Here is a 17762-nt window from a genome sequence, read left to right as displayed (position 1 = left end):
ACTCTCGTCAAGCACTGGGTCGGGGAGTTTTACAAGGACTTGAGCAGGCTCAGAGAGGTAAGCCGACCTGCCCAAGGTCACACAGCCAGGAAGTGGCAGCCCCAGGAGTCCAAGGCTAAGCCTCTTAGGGATACCATCCTGACTGCTGGAGGGTGAGTTTTAATCTTGAGAGAGAGAGAGGGAGAGGGAGAGGGAGAGGGAGAGGAGAGAGAGAGAGAGAGAGAGAGAGAGAGAGAGAGAGAGAGAGAGAGAGAGAGGCAGAGGCAGGGAGGAGCCCCGTGGGAAGCAGGTGAGGCCACAGGCCACAAATGTAAACAAACGGAGCCGCTAGGCTGAGGTTTGGGAGGAAAGGAAAGAATGGAAGATGTGAGAGAAGTTAGGCCTCAGCAGAGTCGGAGGCAGGCTGGCAAAGGACGTAGGCAGTCAGGACTGGGCGCACAGGAGCCAAAGGCCCAGGGAGAGAAGCCTGGAGCCCCACGTTGAGGCCTGCAGAGCTCCTGGGGGCTGCAGGCAGCACCCCCCCCCCCCCAGAGGTGCCCTCAGTTTGGTTCACACAGCAGTCAGGTAGCATGGGGCAACCTCTGGGACCCTATTTGTGCTTCCACATGGAAGCAGCTTCCCTCACATCTGACCTGCCAACCAGGACTCCCCATCATCAGAGGAGCCAGGTCTGACGTTCCCCCAGTTGGTACCCATCTCAGGGACCCTCACCCCAGCTCTGAAGGTGTGCCTACAGCCTCCACCAGAGGCTCCACATCCAACTCTGGGACTGGGGGTAAATGGGGTCCCAGTGCCAGAGGGATGTACGGGGTTGGTGTGCTGACTCCCTCATTCTGAAGATGACCCCGAGTTATGGTCGGCTGTGCACCCCACCTCAGGGATCTGAAGGCTCCTGCAAGTAGGTGCTCTGTCCTGTCACCGTTGGTGGTGTGGCAGCGAGTGAACCCTCAAGTGCCTCTGAGCCTCCACGTCCCCACGCATGAAACAGTGCCTGTCTGCCTCACCCACCTCAAGGAACCGTGGGGAGACAGAAGAAATGCAAAAGCAGAGCTCACTGCCTGCCTCTAAAGCCCTCCCCTTGAATTTGGAGGCTCCAGGGAATGCGAAATAGAGGCCACTGGTCCCAGAAACCCCAACGGTCAAGAACACTTGCTGGTTCTCCACCCCACTGGCAGGCTCTCTGCATTAAACATTCAGCAAACCGGCAATGGCAGGGTGGGGCTGTTGGGTTCCCTGTGTGTGCAAACCACACAGACCCAGCAGCTGGCCTCCTTCCTCCCCGCTTTCCTTCCTGCCACCCCCCGAGTCCCAGAGCGGACATTCCAACTCAGCAGAGTCAACACTGCGACCAGGCAGAGGAGAGCACCTTGGAGTCAGGCAGACCCGGGTGCTAGGCCTGCCTGTGGCATCTCTCACCTGTGTGTGGCTTCCTGAGCCCCTGTCTCCTCATTCCAGAAATGGGGACCATACCAGCCAGCCAGCGGGGCTGTGTGTGCAGACTCTAAGTACTGAACGTAAGGTGCTAAGTGCCACGCTGGGGCTGGGGAAGGTCCCTGTGAAGGATGCATCTGCGAGCGACAGATTGGGACCCTGACCTTCCTCTACGTCATTGAGTCTGAACACCATATGGATCCCTTCCCGGGTCTGCTCTAAGTCCCATCCCCCACTGAGATTGGCTTTACTGCTTTCCCCCAAGCGGCACCACAGAATGAAAGTGGATGTGCTGAGCTGGCCTTCAGCGGCCCTAGGCCAGCTTCCTGCCAGTGTCTGTGGAAGCCTCTCTCAGAATCCCTTGTGGCTGAAGTTCAGGATTCATGACAGCTTCCCTGATTTGAAGAGGAGAATCAAGGTAGCACCGAGCACCTTTTTGCTGTTTTCCATGTATTCCAGTCAAAGCAGAGCCCCCATGCTCAGGTACTAATGAGGAGCATCAGAGCCAGTGCTGGGGGCCTGACCAGCATCCCAGCATCCAGTTCATGTTGCGATGGGAGCCAAGACACGCTGGGGCAGGGGCCTCCTGGTCGCTGCCCCACAGCTCTGGTGCTGAGTTCTTGAACTCAACAGTTCTGATGCATCTGGCTCGCCACCTCATTGGCTCTGGCACAGTGGCAGTGCCACCCAGATCAGCGGGTGGGCTCTGGAGTCACTGCCGATGCCTAGGTTAAGGTGGCCTTCCCACCCGTGCCTCTGTATTTGCACTTTCACTGCATCTGAGACGGGCTACATCCTTCATCTATAATAATGCTGGAGGCACTAGTCACAGACTCCCACGAGGGGTACAGGCGTGCATGTGCTCAGCCCCTCTTCCCTCAGAACCATACTCCTAGGGGCCACGAAAGCCACGCTGGCCAGCACAGCTGAGTGACCGGGGTTGACGACATTTTCTCTCTCTTGAGACTCTGGAATTCCGATGCAGCACCGGTGAGCTAAGTGAGGGAGGCTGGAACGTCATGTGTCAGTCTGGGTCCAGGGGAGGCCATATGGACTGACTGTGAATTTGAGAAAGCCAGCCTGCAGCCAAGGAACGGGTGAGACAGGCACATGTGGAGAAATGAAGAACCAGGAAGAGTCTGGACACCCACTGAGGCCCTGAGACAGGCCCGGGTGAGGCCAGCTGGGTCGCTGTATTTGGGATCCCTAACACCACCCCCATCCTTATTTTTAAAAATGTTCCCCTTCAGCTCAAGGGAGCTGTGTGGGCTTCTGCCGCTGGCAGGTGAAGGGGCTTTAGGACCCAGCTCACACCCAGTGAGTGGTGGGTCCTGGGCCCCTTTACCTCCTACTCTCTGCTTGCTGAACTGAGCTGGCCTGGCTACGGCGGGAACATCACAGAGTGGATTCCAGGGCAGGTGGCTCAGGTATCTGGTTCTGTCTAGTTGAGACTGTCCCTTGGGCAAGTCTCTGCCCCTCTTTGGGCCTCAATTTCCCACTCTGGAATATAGGAAGGCTGGTCTAAAAATGTCCAAGATCTGCCTTGGCTGGGTAGCTCAGGTGGTTAGAGCATCATTCCCATGTGCCAGGGTTGTGGGTTCGATCTCTGGTCAGGGCACATACGAGAAGCAACTAATGAATGCATAATTAAGTAGAACAACAAATCAATGTTTCTCTCTCTCCCCCTTCCTCTAAAATCAAATTCTAAAAAATTTCCAAGAGTTCTTTTAATCCTCGTCTTCAGAGACTATTGCCAACCACAAAGAACTCAGAGGAAAATTGCTTTCATTTATTTTTTTAAAAAATTGAGCCTTTCTCCACCATGCCCTATTAGCTGTTTTAATAAACCACTCATATCCAGAAAGTGGAAATAATCCAAATTTCTATCAACCGATGAATAAATACAGCGTTATTCAGCCATACGAAAGAATGAAGCAGTGATAGGCGCCACGGCACGGATGAACCTTGCAAACACCGTGCTCAGCAGCAGCGCCCGTCACAAAAGGCTGTAGGCCGACTGACTCCATTCATATGGAGGGTCCAGAAGGGAGAAATCCAGAGACAGGAAGTAAAGTCGTGGTTGCTAGGAGAAGGGGTGGGGGGTTGGGAGTAATTGCTCCCGGGTAGAGGGAGTCTTTTGGGGGTGGGGAAAGTGTTCTAGAGTGGATTGTGGTGATGGCTGCACAACTTTGTGAACACACAGCTTTGTGAACACCCCTCAGTTGTACACCTTAAACGTGTGACTTCGTGGTAAGTAAATTGTATCTCAGTAAAGCTGTTACATTGAACAATAAAACTGCTTAGCTGGGGTTGCTTCTCATCTGGCTATGAAGTGACACTTCAGACTGCCACAGTGACTGATTCACAAGGGCGCGTCACTGAAACCCTGACCTTGGCCTATGAGACAGTCTAGCAAATGTGCAATTTCTCCGATGGCCCCTGAGACAGAGGCAAGAACAAGATCATTTCCGCCATGAGGTGCTGCGTGTCTCTGGGGACCTGGCACCGGTCTGGAACTGCACACGTACACGAGCCCACAGCACCTGCAGCTTCTCCCATCTCACACCCCACCCCGCTACACACACACATGCCGAGGGGCTAAGAGGATAGACCAGGTGTGTGGAGTTTTCTAGAATTCCACTTGTGCAGTACCCACTAACTGGGTTAGAGACATGAAACTGACCTTGCTTGTCCCAGGCAGGTGCTTTGGGGGTCTGAGGAAGACGAGGTGGGGTGAGGAGAATAAGCTCTAAAAGCTCCGGAAATCCTCAGATGGCCTGCGCTGAGTTTTATTATAGTAAAGGACGAGAAGATTTAGGGGTGCCACCCGAGGACTGACGAGAGCACGTTAGGTGCCAAGGGCCCATAATTCAACTCAGTTCAACACGGTTTACCCAACGCAGACACAGGTATTTGGCGCCTTGGGTACAAGTCACGGCACAGACAAGCACGTCCTCGTGGGCTTCAGAGGAAAGGAGCCAAACACATCTGTTGCTTGGTGACGGTGTTGCCCCCTAGGCATGTCTGGGGTTAGGGTGTCAGTGCACAAACCCAGCTCTGCCCCTTCCTCCTGTGTGACCCTGGGCAACTAAGCCCTCCTGTGCCCAAGTTTCTTCAGCTGGGAAATGGGGAAATAATAATAGTACCCACCCTTTAGGGCATCATGAGAACTCAATGAGTTAATATTTACCTGTAAAGCACCCTGCCTGGTCCACAGTAAAGTTCACAGTACGTTTTACCTCCTGTTACTGTTCAAGAACCTCCAGGGGCCTGAACTTTGGTACAACACACGTTTACCCCAGGTTCTCCAGTGAAATGGGCTGAACTGTACTGTAGGTCCAGGGTACACATGTATAGCTAAGGCCATTCGTCCCCTATGTGACCACTAAGGCCATCTGCCCTGTGACTGCCCTGAGGCTTGTGGTCTGGGACTCTGCTCCGGACTGGACCAGTCCGGGATGGCGTTCGCAGCCTGGAAGCTCAGAGTGGAAGAGAGTCAAGTGATGGCTGTGTGACTCAGGAAGTCCCACCACCTCCTGAGCCTTAGTTTCCCTCTGTAAAACGAGGGTGAATGAGAACACCCACCTCCCAAGGCAGCGGCGAGGATGAAATGCAAGTGCACCTGAAAGCAGCAGGCACACAACTCCATCCACCCTCCCCCCCCCTTCTCCTGTCCTGGAGGGGAAGAGGAGGAGGAAGTGACTTGTGGTTTCCAAGGGCAACACCTGGAAACACATCCGCCAGGACACAAAGGGAGTTTTCAGCAGGGACAAACCTGGGGCAGCTCTTGGCTCTGTCCTGATTGGAGCCCAGGGGAATGCCCTGCAGCCTCTGGCTTGAGGAGGACGGTGGGCCAACTGCAACAGGACGTCCTGGCCAGCAGAAGGGCAGAGATCCCTGCACTGGACGCAGGGGTGCGGAGACCCTGGGGCTATCTGGTCCCAGCCCGTACAAGCCAGCAGTATTCTGACAGGTGGGTCCCCTCAGGGAGCTAGATCTGATTCCTGCTTCTCTGAGGAGCACCAGATCCCAGGGCACGGGAAGGGGGAGGGTGGCCCTGGGGTCCACGCCCCCCAATCCCATCAAACTCAAGGCTCCAAGGAAATGGAGACAAGTGGTGCTTACACCTGGCCACCTCACTTCACAGAAGAGTAGCTGCCAAGGGCACACCCCTTTGCAGGTTTTCTGTAGGGCCCTGGACTGCGAGCAGCCTCAGGACCGGGATTCAGATGAGGTGGGGCTAGTGGAGGGTGGCGGCTGTGGCCCCATCAGGCTTCACCGCTGCAAAATAGGGGCTCTGTCGCCCACCTCCTGCGGAACTCACAGAATGGTAGCTCCTCCTGGGGCCCACCCCGGGCAAGCTCGGCTGGTTCCTGGACCATGCTGTAGCCACATAGCGCCCTCCCTGGTGTCTGGTGGCTGAGACTCAGATCCCCTCAGCCTCTGGTCAGCACAGAGGGATTCTTGGGGGGCCCGAACTCCTGTGCTGGGCCCCTCTGTAACCTTAGTGAGGAGACGGATCTGCCCTCCCCGTGAAAGGCAGCTGCAGGTGCTACTCACAGGGGCAGCATTCCTAACCCGGCCGGGTCCTGGGAACACCCAGAGTAGGTGTGAAAATGCTGAATCCCAGGCCCTATACCAGGCTCTTGGTTTTGGAACCTGGTCCTGGATTTTGGGAAGAGCCCCTGGGTAGCTGTGATTGGCATGCACTGGAGACTCTAACCCAGAAACTCCAAGGGAACCCTGTGACCCCAAATAGAGCCTCTATTTTCAAGGTGAAGCAGAATGGCAGAGTCGGGGGCAGGAATGTCCTGATGGAACCCCGGCCAGCACAGCCTGAGGGCCCTGCACCCCCAGAACTCACCGGGCACGGAGAAGGGGGACAGGAAGGCAGTCTCGACCGGCTCGGGCTCTGGGGGTGGCGGTGGGGGCGGGGGCTGCTGCTCCTGCTCCCGCTGAGGGTCGTCTGGGTTTTCCACGGGAACATTCCCGTTTTTGATGTTTTCGTGCCTCCCGTTCTGGAGTGGCTTTCTGCCTACACCGTTCGCTGAGTTGATCAGTCTCTGCCTCTGTGTGGACAGGGGGCAAGACAAACCACCAGATGTGTGATAGTTCTGTACTGTTCCTTAACATGCACACAGCCCTCAGGGGTTCCCAGAACTCATGCCCAGAGATCTGTTTGCCTGCGAAAGACCCAATGACCTTGGAATTCGTCTAAGTTTGCTCAGTTCCTTCTGGCCCGATACTAGCAAGCCTTTGGGGGATGGCCAGAGGCCTGGCCTCCTCTTCTTAGTGCCAATCTGACAACCCACCCACGACACTGGATGACCGTGATCATTCCGGCTCTTCCCATGGACGTTCACAAGCCACCTGAAGACAGTCACAGGACAGGCCTTGCAAGGTTTTTTTTTTTTAATTAAAAATTATTTAAGTATACCATACAAAAGTACACTGACATTAAGTATATAGCTCAGTGATGTTTTATATCAAGATATAGAACATTCCCAGCCCCTCATAAGACTCCCTTCAGGCACTTCCTTAGTCTATGTATCCCCTCTCTCCAAAGCTAACCAAAGTAACCACTATTCTGACTTTTAGAAACATGAATTAGTTTTTCCTGAACTTGACCTTCATATAAATGAATTCAAATTGCATGCACTACTTTAAGTCTGGCTTCTTTCACTGAATCTAATATCCATGAGAACCATCTATGTTGCTGAATAACTCAGCAGCCTGTTGCTTTTAATGGCTGTATAGTATTCCCCTGTAGAAATAACCTACAGTGTATCATTTGCCTGCTGATGGGCATTTGGGGTGTTTCCCTTTTTTGGTTATTATGAAGAATGCTGCTATGAACATTTGTGTATGTGCCTTTAAGTAGACAGAGCATTCATTTCTCTTTATTTAAAAGTGGAATTGGTAGGTCATAAGGTAGCTGCATGTTGAACCATTTTACACTTGTACCAGCAAGGGTTAGAATTTCAGTTGCCTCCCATCCTTGTCAACACTTGATATTGTCAGTCCTTTTAATTTCAGCCATTCTGGTGGGCATGTGGTGGTATCTGATCATGGTTTGAATTTGCGTTTCCCTGACAACTAATGATGTCGGGCATCTTATTGGGTTACTGGCCACGTGGATAGCCTCTGCTGTCCAGGTCTTCTGCCATGTCCAATGCATGTACTCTCAACCAACGTGCCCCTTCCCTCCCCCAGCTCATGCTAGCTACTGATGAACGCTGGCCCTTTCCACCCAAGCAGAAGTTAATCTTCCTTACCAAGTTGGTGGGTTTCTACTAAACCAGGGAACAGCAGAGGCCATATTTCAAGAAATCAACAGGTTTCTACTTTCCCAAGGATCTGCTTGCCTTTGCACAGCTCACCTTGTCTGGCTCTCATACGAAGTATTTACAGACCAGCTTTAGGCTCTGTGGGTATCAACTGTCATGCAGTGGACACATATCCCTCCCAAGGACTTCAGAGGAAACCAAGAGTCAGTGAACATGTCCAAGGCAGCACTCTGTAATGGCGTGCCCAACGCCTCGCCTTGTGTTTATTAGAAGTAAAAAAAGGGTCATTACTACTTAAAGTGGAAACATGTTATTCCTTCAAAAGAAAGAGGAGCCAACTGTTTCTCTGTTTTCATGTCAGTTTTAGGTGGGGACTCCTAAACCCTGAAGTCTAGGCTGGAAATCCAAAGTATTTTCCCTACACTTACCCACCAATAAGAGCAAAGATTCTAGGCCTGAGACTCTGATGTGGAGGTGATATTTTGCTCCCCAAGTAGGTTAAGTAACAGGTCATCCTTGTAGAAAAAGAGACCAACCGGCTGTGCAAAGACAGAACTGCAATGTTGGGGGCATGGATGGTAGCGGGGGGGGGGGCAGTTTATAACTCTAACTTAATAGGAATAAAGAGAAAATTGTATCTGAAAAAATGTCTAAAGCTATATGAGGCTGTACTAGGAGAGGCATAGATTACACCACAAAGGAGCTGCTGGGTCCGCATGCTGAGAGAGACAACCCGGAAAGTTCCCACAGGAGAGTAACGAGATGGAGAAGACTGGAACCCTGGCATGCCAGGGAGGTGGGCGGTTCCGAGGATGTGCAGATTCAAGGAGGAAATTAGGGGCGGCAACTGCTGCCTAATGTTCAGAGGGCTGCCACGTGGAAGAGGCAGTAACAACCAACTCGAGCAGGGGCTGACTGTTACAGAGGGAATAGAGATGCAGAAGGAAGGGCACAGGGGAAGTGAAGGAGACAGCCCCCTAAGAATCCGTGCTGTCTAGGCTCAGATTTGGGTCAGAATTCCTCTTCTGCCTGCTTATTTCAACTCTCATAGATCAGTAGGAACTACCATCCTCTTCCCCAAAAAGTCATTAAGAGGATTAATGCTATAACACAGGTGAAACATCCAGCACCTGCCTAGCACACAGTAGGTGCTCAGAAAACTACAGCTACTTGTAGAATCAGCTCAAAATGATTGGCATCCATGGGTGAGCCGAGGAGAAGAGCAGTGTGGGGATGGAGCAGGGGGGTGACCAGGTGAGATGGTTCCTAAGGGGGGAGAGTGACTAAGGGGGGGTGAACCGCTGGTTGCCTGGACGATTCATCGCTGTGGCTGGGGTGAGGACAGTCAAGTCAGGTAGGATGCAACCCTGGAGCGAAGGAGAAACAGAGCCCTCCTTCCACGCCCCTCCTAGCCCCCTCGCCAAGCACCCACCCTGTGCGATTTCTCTTTGATGATGAACAAATAAGGGCACCCACCCCATTAGCACGTCTACTGTGGATTAATTGTAGCTTTGTAAACTTTTCTGTAACATCGGGGAATTAAAGGACTGAAGAGGAAATGAGACCCAAAGTTCTAAAGAAACCACCTCAAAACTAGTCATTTGGGGGGCTTCACTCTCCCCCAGCCCCCTTCCAGGTTGAATTTCCCCAAAGACACTGCTCAGCTTCCAGGCTTCCCCTTTCGGATGTGACAGGGAATTCTGAGCTGGAAGCGTCCCGCCCAACACCCACACACAGAGAAACTGAGGCCCAGGAAGACCGAGTTAATGTCTAACATGAGATGAAAACTCAGAAATTTCCTCTCTGGTCCCAGCATGGTGGAAAACAAAGGTTTTCCCAGCAGCTTAAAACATTCGGAGGCCTGGCAACCAGCATGTAACCAGCATGTAACCAGCTCATCAAAACCCCATCATTTCACTTCCCTGGTTGTGTGTGCCATGAAAATACACTATAAACCCAAATCCCTGAATCCTTAGGAGTTGCTCAAACCAGTTGCTCAAACCCCCCTCAACACCAGTGGGTACAATTATCACGCTCATAAAGAGTGGCCAGGATCCAGCAAGATTTCACTGATTTAAATTTTACCGATTTGCACCAAACAAAATGATTCAGGTTGATTCAAAGCTTGCAATGTTCTCCTGTCTTCATACACCTTCCACAGAGATGGCACATTGCATATGAAATCAGAGTAAAACTGTTCCAAATACAGAAGCCAGAGAACTGTGCGACCCACCCTTGCATGTAATCGACGTGCTGACTACCGATTATTCGCTCTCGGAGTTTCAAGTTCACTGGTAACTACCTGGGCTTAAGGATGGGGACCTAAAACTCCAATATGCAGCAAGATGGGAAAAGCTGGTAAGCAATAAGCTGTGACCTTTGCTACCCTGTTTGCACAATAAGTAACATCGAACTTAAAACTTGTTTCAAACGAGAAAGAGATGAGGTGCAAAATCCAAGCAAGACCACGAGGGAACCAAGTGAAAAGAAGTCCCCAGCAGTGACAGCCACCCACCTGTGTCTCAGCTGCCCCCCAGAGTCCTTTTATCCACAGAGAACAAGTGTGTACTCATCTTTCATTTTACTTTATTTTGCTCTAGATAACATTGTAAAGACTGGCCTTTCAACAATTAGTTTTACTCTAGTGCCTGACAAAACACTTCTTAGTGAAATATCTTGGCATCGTGTTCGATGCTGCCTGCCTTAAAATCACCCCCAATCGGATCATTTGCTGTTTGCGGTGATGTTTGGGCTTCCTTCCTAATACAGGAGCATTGCCCAAGGCCAGCCTGGCAGAGCACGCTCCGGTGGCCCAGCCCCAGGAAGCGTCCAGACAAGCCAGGGCCTCCTCAGTAGCAGAGCCCCTCTGAGGCCACTCGCTCTCCTGGTCCTTTAGGCAAACCTACCTCGTTGATTATGATTCTGCTGGCCATCCGCAGTCGGGTCCTGGGCCCGAACTTGTTGGTGATCATTATGCGTAAGCCCGCCTCTGGGAAGCTGAACTTGGGAGGGCTGGAGCTCATGACCTCATCCACCATCACCACTGGGTTTTTGCCGTACTGGGGCTCCTCCTTCACTGTATGGAGCACAACGCCGTGATTAATGCTGACGTCCCCCTTGGGGACGCCACCTAAGTGCTGGGGCAGCTGACCGCCTGCCCCTCTGCTGCAGACTTCTCAGGTTGAGGTCTCAGCAGCTGGTGGCCACCTGGGAGGCTGGCTGCAGCTCCTCCCACTAGTCAAGAGGCCACTTTGCTCTGAACCACCTGCCAACTTGAAGAATGAGACACAGCCCCATGGTCTCCCCATTCCAGGCCACTCAGGGGCAGCGCCTCGACATGTATCCCCAACCCCCCCGCCAGTTGGTGGCCCCTCTCTTCTGGGGCCCAGCCTTGGCTAACTACAAGGATATTTCAGTTCCTCCTCTGAGCCTCCCTGGGCAGCCCACCCGTGACTGTGAAGGGACCTTGCTTTCTCCTGATTACAGAGGCTCCAAGGGTCCCCTCAAATGGAACATGCTGAAAAGCACCAGAGACCACCTGCTCTGTCTTGGAGGGACCGTCTACACCCGGCACAGGAGGCTGCTTCTAGCTTTGTTCTCTGTGACGCAGGCAGTGCAAAGGCTGGGCTCACAGGCCCTGGACAAGGCGGCTGAGCCCAGGAGGGCAGCCTGCTCGCTAAGGCTGCACGGGGAGCTGCTGGCCGAGCCCTGTGTCTCTGGTAAGCCTGGCACCCTCCAGCAGGGAGGCCACTGTCTCTGACCCTATGCATCTCTTCATAAGGCTGAGGAACAATCCCCCAGGGCCCCAGCCCTCTTCCTTGCTACCTTCCCGAATACACTCAGGGCAGGAGTCCCGGAGGATCTGACCTCTGACTCCAGAGTCCCGAAGGGCCCTACTGACAGAACCACGAATGAACACAGCACACAGAAGCAGGTGGTATTCCCTCCGAGGGGCTGCCGGAGCAGATATGCCCGTCCCTCTGCACTGGCCACCAGCTCCCGGTGCGCATCCTTCCCGGGTAACAGGGTACCCAGGAGTAACCAGGGCGAACCCCCGCAAGAGTTAATGGCACAGACAGGAACAAATGCACACCAGACACGCGCCCTTACCCGACAGGCAGCAAGGCTCAGCAGACAGGAGGCGGGCGGGTTAGAAACAGAGCCAGGAGGACCATGCATTTGTCGGAGACGGACACGAACCTCCGACGAGGTGTGCGCTGGGCTCGTGGTGTTTTTATTTTTTTTTCCAATGCATGTGTTATCGCTTGGATGAAAGCAGATTACTTACAATTTAGAAGAGGAGAAGAGTTAAGGAGACAAAGGCCAACAGAGATCGCCAGAGGTGATTAGCGTGCGGTGGATGCTGAGAGTCTGGGGCAGCATTCCTGGCAGTGGCCAAGGTGCCACGGGGTTATTTGAAGGGGAGTGTTAGTTGAGGGGCTGCTGCCACAGGGCCTTCAGTACTTGGAGCCTCTGGCTTTCGGGATGGCCCCCTCCTGGCTGACTTCCCTGGCTCTGTCCCACTCTGAGGAGCAGGAGCCCCTGTGCCCACCGCCCCTCCAGGCTGCAGGAAAGCCCGGATCCCTCCCTACTCTGGACCTGCAGCCTATCTCAGAGGGAGGTGGAAACCAGTAGAACAGCTGCGGGCATTTTCTGCCGGCCTGAACGGCCTGAACCCACCAATTGGGTCTCGATGGTCCTTTGCCATCGAGGTTTGCAGGGCCCCAGGAACACTATGTCCAGGACAGAAATCAGCCTGTCCCAAGAGGCTGTGTGGGGACCTCAAGGCCACTGTCTGTACAGCTAAAATCCAAAATAGCAACCACACCATTCCCTGCCCTTCTGAGGAGGCTGTCCTAGAAATGGCTCTCCCCTGGGGAAGGGCAGGACTGGGGCCTTGCCCTGCATGCACAGCTGGGTCTCAGGCAGCCAGGCTGTGGCTTTAACCACACCTGGACCTGCAGCCCAGCAGGCTTCTTGTTCATCCCTCACCACCTGAGATGGGACAGCAGGCGTTTCCCTACGGTGCACATGGGAGGCAGCCCCTAGCCCGACCCTCCCTAGGGAAGACTGGGAGGGCGCCAAGGAGTAGAGATTCTGGCCCCACCTCCCAGACACAGGCAAACAAGCTCCACTGAGACCACCTGGTCCCACCACTGACGTCAGCCTGAAAGAGGACTGGCTTGCCCAGGGCCTTGGGGAACACAGGGGACAAAAGACCCCTCAGGTGGCCAGTGTCCACCCCTCAACTTTATTGACACCACGGGTGGAACTCGGGGATGTGGCTTTCACCCTGTTTTCCCTGTCCCAATTACAGAATCCTGTTCAGGCCTTCACTCTGGGTTCAGGTGAGGAGAGAATAGATTCTCTCCCCTTCCTGGCAGATGCCCCCCAGAGGGGATCGCCTGGTATCTGGCTGGACTAAGACAAGGTTTTTAAAGCGGCAAGTGGTCAGGCCTAGACGGTCAGGAGAACCTGACAGAGGGGCCGAGCGCTGGCTCTGGGGGCCCAGAACCCCCAGACAGGGGGCCGCAGAGAAGCTGTGGAGGCCAGGCTGCAGCCCAGGGCAAGGCTCCCCGGGCGGCCCCGGGAATTCCTGCGCAGTCTGTGCCCGCCTTTCCTGGCCTCGCTCTTCCTCCGGGCAACGAGCCAGAGGTCTCTCCGGAACAGAGGCCTCTGAACTGGGCCTGGCACTTGAGAAACCACAGGGGCACCCGGGCCTGCTGTCACCCCCAGCCCTCAGCTTCCTGTCACTGGCCTTCTACAAGGGACAGAGATGTAATTCACTGCCTCTCAGAAAAGCCATGCAGGCCTTGAGTCTTTCCCAATTCAGCTCGGGGAAACCCCCAGGGACGCAACTGTCGGCAATTTCTTCATCTACGCAACACCTCCCACTCCGACTCCCTCCTCGTTCGCCTAGGGTCCTGTGACCAAAGGAAAGAGTGACAATTTAGGCAGGGAGTGTGTGAGTATGTGTGTGTGTGTGTGCAGGGAAGGGACAAGGAGGGGGCAGTGGTTTCAGGGACACGGTTCGGCCACTCCTGTCTGCTCAGCCTTACCTCGCCCCAGCAATGGCACGGAAGGGTCGTCAGAGCCACTATCACAGTAATCATTACCGTCCTCCAGCTCACTGTTGACCGTGTTGCCGTTTGCAACGGTCTTTTGTTTGATTGTGAAAAAGGCCTGCATCTTCACATTGTACCTGGAAGTGAAAGCAAGTGTGGGGTGAGAGCTTGGGGGGCGGACTGGGCAGGGGCCACCCCCTCCGCTCATGCCCCTCACACACTGGGGGGGGGGTGCTGGGGGCCAGAGCTCCTCAGCAGACAGGACTGGCTTTCCCAACAGCTGCAGAACCACATGTAGGCTGACGGGCCTGCACCTGCTGAGACCTTCGTGGGATTCCTGGGGGCATAAAACACCTCGAGCCCAGGAAAATGACCGAGACCTCTTACTGCCGGTCACCAGCCTGTCCCAATAAAGGGAGTTCCGCTCAGCCACAGGGACAGGCTCGAAGGAGGCGTTGCTGAACTTGTCCTCTCTCCTACAGCTGAGTCTTTGGGTCATCCCTGGGTCCCTGCCAGCCAGCACTCTCACCCCACAGAGAAGCCCCTCTCCTTCTCAGACCCCCGGCTGCCCACCTCACTGAAAGGCACCCGGGGGCACATCTGTGAGGGACCATTCTCCTGCAGTGTGGCAGTTTATCACCCGTTTTTAGAAAACATTACGATTCACAGCTTCCTAAAGCTCAGCGTCGCTTTTCTTTTTAATTACCTGTACAGATATGAACAGGAAGATAAAACCTGAATATGGCCCACCTCACGGGTAGTGCTTCCTTTTCCTTTTGTTTCCTTTTTTATTTTTTAATGTGGAAAAACATACGCAACATAAAATCTGCCACTTTAAGTATTTTCCACTCTGAGGCGCACGGTTCAGTGCCACTGGTTCCATTTACAATGGGCAGCCATCTCCGCTGTTTCCAAACCCTTCCGGCCTCCCAAACACAACCCTGTACCCACCGATCGATCACTTACTAACTACTCCCCGCTCCATGCACCTGGTAATCACTAATTTGCTTTCTGTCTCTGTGCATCTGACTCCCCCAGGAACTGCACTAAATGGGACCAGACCATATTTGTCCTTTTGCAACTAGCTCCTTCCACTCAGCATAAAGTTTGCAAGGCCCATCCCTGCTGTAGCCGGGAACAGGTTTCCTTCCTTTTGAATGGCCAAGTAATATTCCTCACAGGTAGTTTCAAGATGATTCTGACCTGGGCGGCTCCCAGAGGGCCATAAGGGGTCACAACCCTGGCCCCCGTATCTGCACCTTCAACACCATGAGTGGCGCCCCCTGCTGTTGCACAAGGCAGTGGTCTGAGAGCCTCCACTTTAGGAATCCTGGAGCAGAAGTGAGGCCGCCTGGCTCTTGGGGAAAGAGTGGTATTAAATTATCAGGAGATTTATACGGACAGCGGAATAGAGTGGTTAGCCTGGGACATGGAGGAGCACAATGTGGGCTGGGAGGGAGGCCCTTGCTTGATACTCTCCCCACCAGCCCTGACTCCCCTGGCCAGGTGTGGGCAGCACCCCCAAACGGTGTCTGAACCTCTCTGCCCCACTCTGGCAGCCCTAGTGGGTGTCCCCGAGAACTGGGTCCCACCAGAAGCGACTGCGGCCTGATGGAGGTTTGCTCCCTGCAGTGAGCAAAGGCCAGAGCAGCATCCGAATGAAGGCATCGGAGAGCCAGGAAGGGGGAGGGGACACAGGGCACTTACTTCATGATCAGAATGTAAAATATGTACAAGATGATGAGCACCAGGGCTTCCCACCTCGGAGAGAAAAAGGAGACAGCAGTTAGTGGTTAGAGCGAGGCGGGCCCACGCGCTGCAGCCTGCGGGGTGGCCTGTACAGAGGGTGAAGCAGAGCGGGGTGTCCTTTGACCTTCCCCATCCCTGACATCTGGCCCAGGACCCAGCCCCCAGCCATATAAGGTGAGATGCTCCAGCCCGGGGCTGTCCTGCAAACTAATGCTGTCTTGGTGACAGAGAGAAGGCCAAGAGTGAGGTCCTTCTCAACGACAGGGGGTTGTGGGACTCACCTCCTGAGGTGGAGTCCCTCAGCAAGGTAGAGAAAGGAGGGGCCAGAGCCACCACATCCCAGGATGCGGGGGGTGGGGGGTGTGTGGCCTGGAGTCACACAGACTGGACACTAAGAGGCCCCAGGATCACCGGAGACTCTGGCCATGAAGCAGAGAAGCTGTGGGTGCAGGCAGAAAGGGCCCTAAGAACTGCCTGACAAGGGGGCACAGGACCTCCTAGGCTGCACACTGGGGCAGGGTGGGGGGTCCTTCTGAGACACACAGTCACTGCTGTCTTGCGTACACGGAGCCCAACTCCACATGTAGTGGGCTTTTGTAGCTCCAAGGAGCCACACGGCTTGTTTGTTGGTTCATCTGACGAATGTGTTCTAAAGGCCTACTGAGGCAGGAGACAGCACAGGGACTCTGAGACTGTGCTACTGGTACTGGCCCAAGTCTAGCATCCTGGTTGCCAGGAAACGCCTTCATCACTTAGGGAGAATGAATAGTAAACCGAGCAGGGAGGAGGAAGGAGACGTGTCTCACACACTAACTCAGCAGTCCTGAGCCTGGTCTGATAATATCACCAGCTGTTCCAACATCACAAGAAACACTATGGTAGCAAGAAAGAAGAGAAATCCTTGGAATTCTATGTAGTGTTTCCACTATCTGAGAAAGAAAGCCTTGAAACTGTGCTTTCATCCCAGGGCCTGGAATGTGGGAGGGGATCCACAGTGTCCAAAGAAGCAGCCCAGAAAACAACTTTGGTTAATTGTCTACCTCTGGTCCCGGTCTGTGTTACGAGGGAGTCCCTGATGCTTACAGAAGGAGCCCATAAATAACTTTGGGTAACTGCCCCAACTTTAATTAACTGCTTCCTGTCACATATCTGTTTTCAACAAGATGAACAAATGGAGTCTGGAGCAAGATAAGGATTCGGGCTGACAGACCCCCGCATATACCTAAGTTTGGGTAGTCACATTCCCCCAGGAAAGCTGGCACCACATTTACCTGTTAATCAATATGTAACTTTTTTCTCCCATCCCACCAACTATATAAGTCCTCAGAACAAATGACTTGCTCTCTTTCTCAGGGGCTCCGGGCGCTCTTGTCTCCCGGGCCACTGGGCCTCTGGTCACCTGGTCTCAGGCCACCCGGGGGCTTGTCACCCTGGTCTTCAGCTGCTCTTACTTTTGCTGCCCTGCTTTGCCCTGAAACTTTGCCTCTCACCCCCCCGCTCTCTCCAGTCCCATTCTCTTCCATGGGGACAGGTCACTAATAAACTGATCACACGCTAATAGGTTTGCTGATCTGTAATTCTTTACATGCGTCAGAAGAACAACCAGGTCTCTCCCGTCAACACTGCTACGTGCCCGGCACGGGCTACAGTCGTTTTGGGAGCTCCTCCTTGGCTGACAAGAGCCCAAGGACCAGCAGAGACACAAAGGGACCAGTAGATGTTCTGACCCCCACCCCTGACTCCATCTACAGATGAGGAGAAAGAGAGGCGGAAGTGGGGAGACTCTCCGGCACACATGGCGGGGTGGGGGCCAGGCCTGGGATGGAACCAGGTTTCTCTGGGCCCCCATCAGGCCTCCTGAGTGCGTTCCCACAAACAATCGCACACAGGATGCAGACCCTGATTCTCTCTCGTGCAGAGGACATTTCTATGGCTTATGTGAACCCGAGGTACAGTCACGCTCTATAATGTGAAAATAACCACCTCTTCTCTAAAGTTTGCATTGTATGTATATAAGGAATCATTTGCAGCCTCGGTGTCACGAAGATGAATCCCTGTTTTATTCTGTTATCTTAATTTTGCTTTTCACCGTGAGATCTTTCGCTCACCCCTAAGTTATTCTTGTATAAGGTGTGAGGGAGCAATCTGATGTCCTCTTGTTCTGTGTGGATTCCCAGTTGTCCCAGTCGTATCTGAGACCCTCCCTCACTCACCTCCTTGTCAGGACACC

At 53.7% G+C, this 17762-nt stretch overlaps 1 protein-coding gene across 3 annotated transcripts in view; it reads right to left on the bottom strand.

Annotated features, from left to right (window-relative positions):
* The window catches only part of SLC24A4 (solute carrier family 24 member 4), a 135379-nt gene that overhangs the window by 31296 nt on the left and 86321 nt on the right, over positions 1-17762 (bottom strand). For 2 of the 3 annotated variants that reach the window (XM_024567959.3, XM_053928570.1), the window contains 4 exons: positions 15491-15544; positions 13778-13920; positions 10625-10794; positions 6296-6500 (listed from right to left, as the gene is read on the bottom strand). In XM_024567959.3, coding sequence (XP_024423727.1) covers positions 6296-6500; positions 10625-10794; positions 13778-13920; positions 15491-15544 — 572 coding nt within the window. The remainder of the gene's footprint in view (positions 1-6295; positions 6501-10624; positions 10795-13777; positions 13921-15490; positions 15545-17762) is intronic. The other variant, XM_045201851.2, reaches the window with a different exon arrangement.

This window comes from Desmodus rotundus, chromosome 7 (assembly GCF_022682495.2).
Source record: "Desmodus rotundus isolate HL8 chromosome 7, HLdesRot8A.1, whole genome shotgun sequence".
NCBI lineage: Eukaryota > Metazoa > Chordata > Mammalia > Chiroptera > Phyllostomidae > Desmodus > Desmodus rotundus.
Note: the sequence above shows the minus strand (reverse complement) of the source record. Positions and strands in the feature narration are given on the sequence as shown.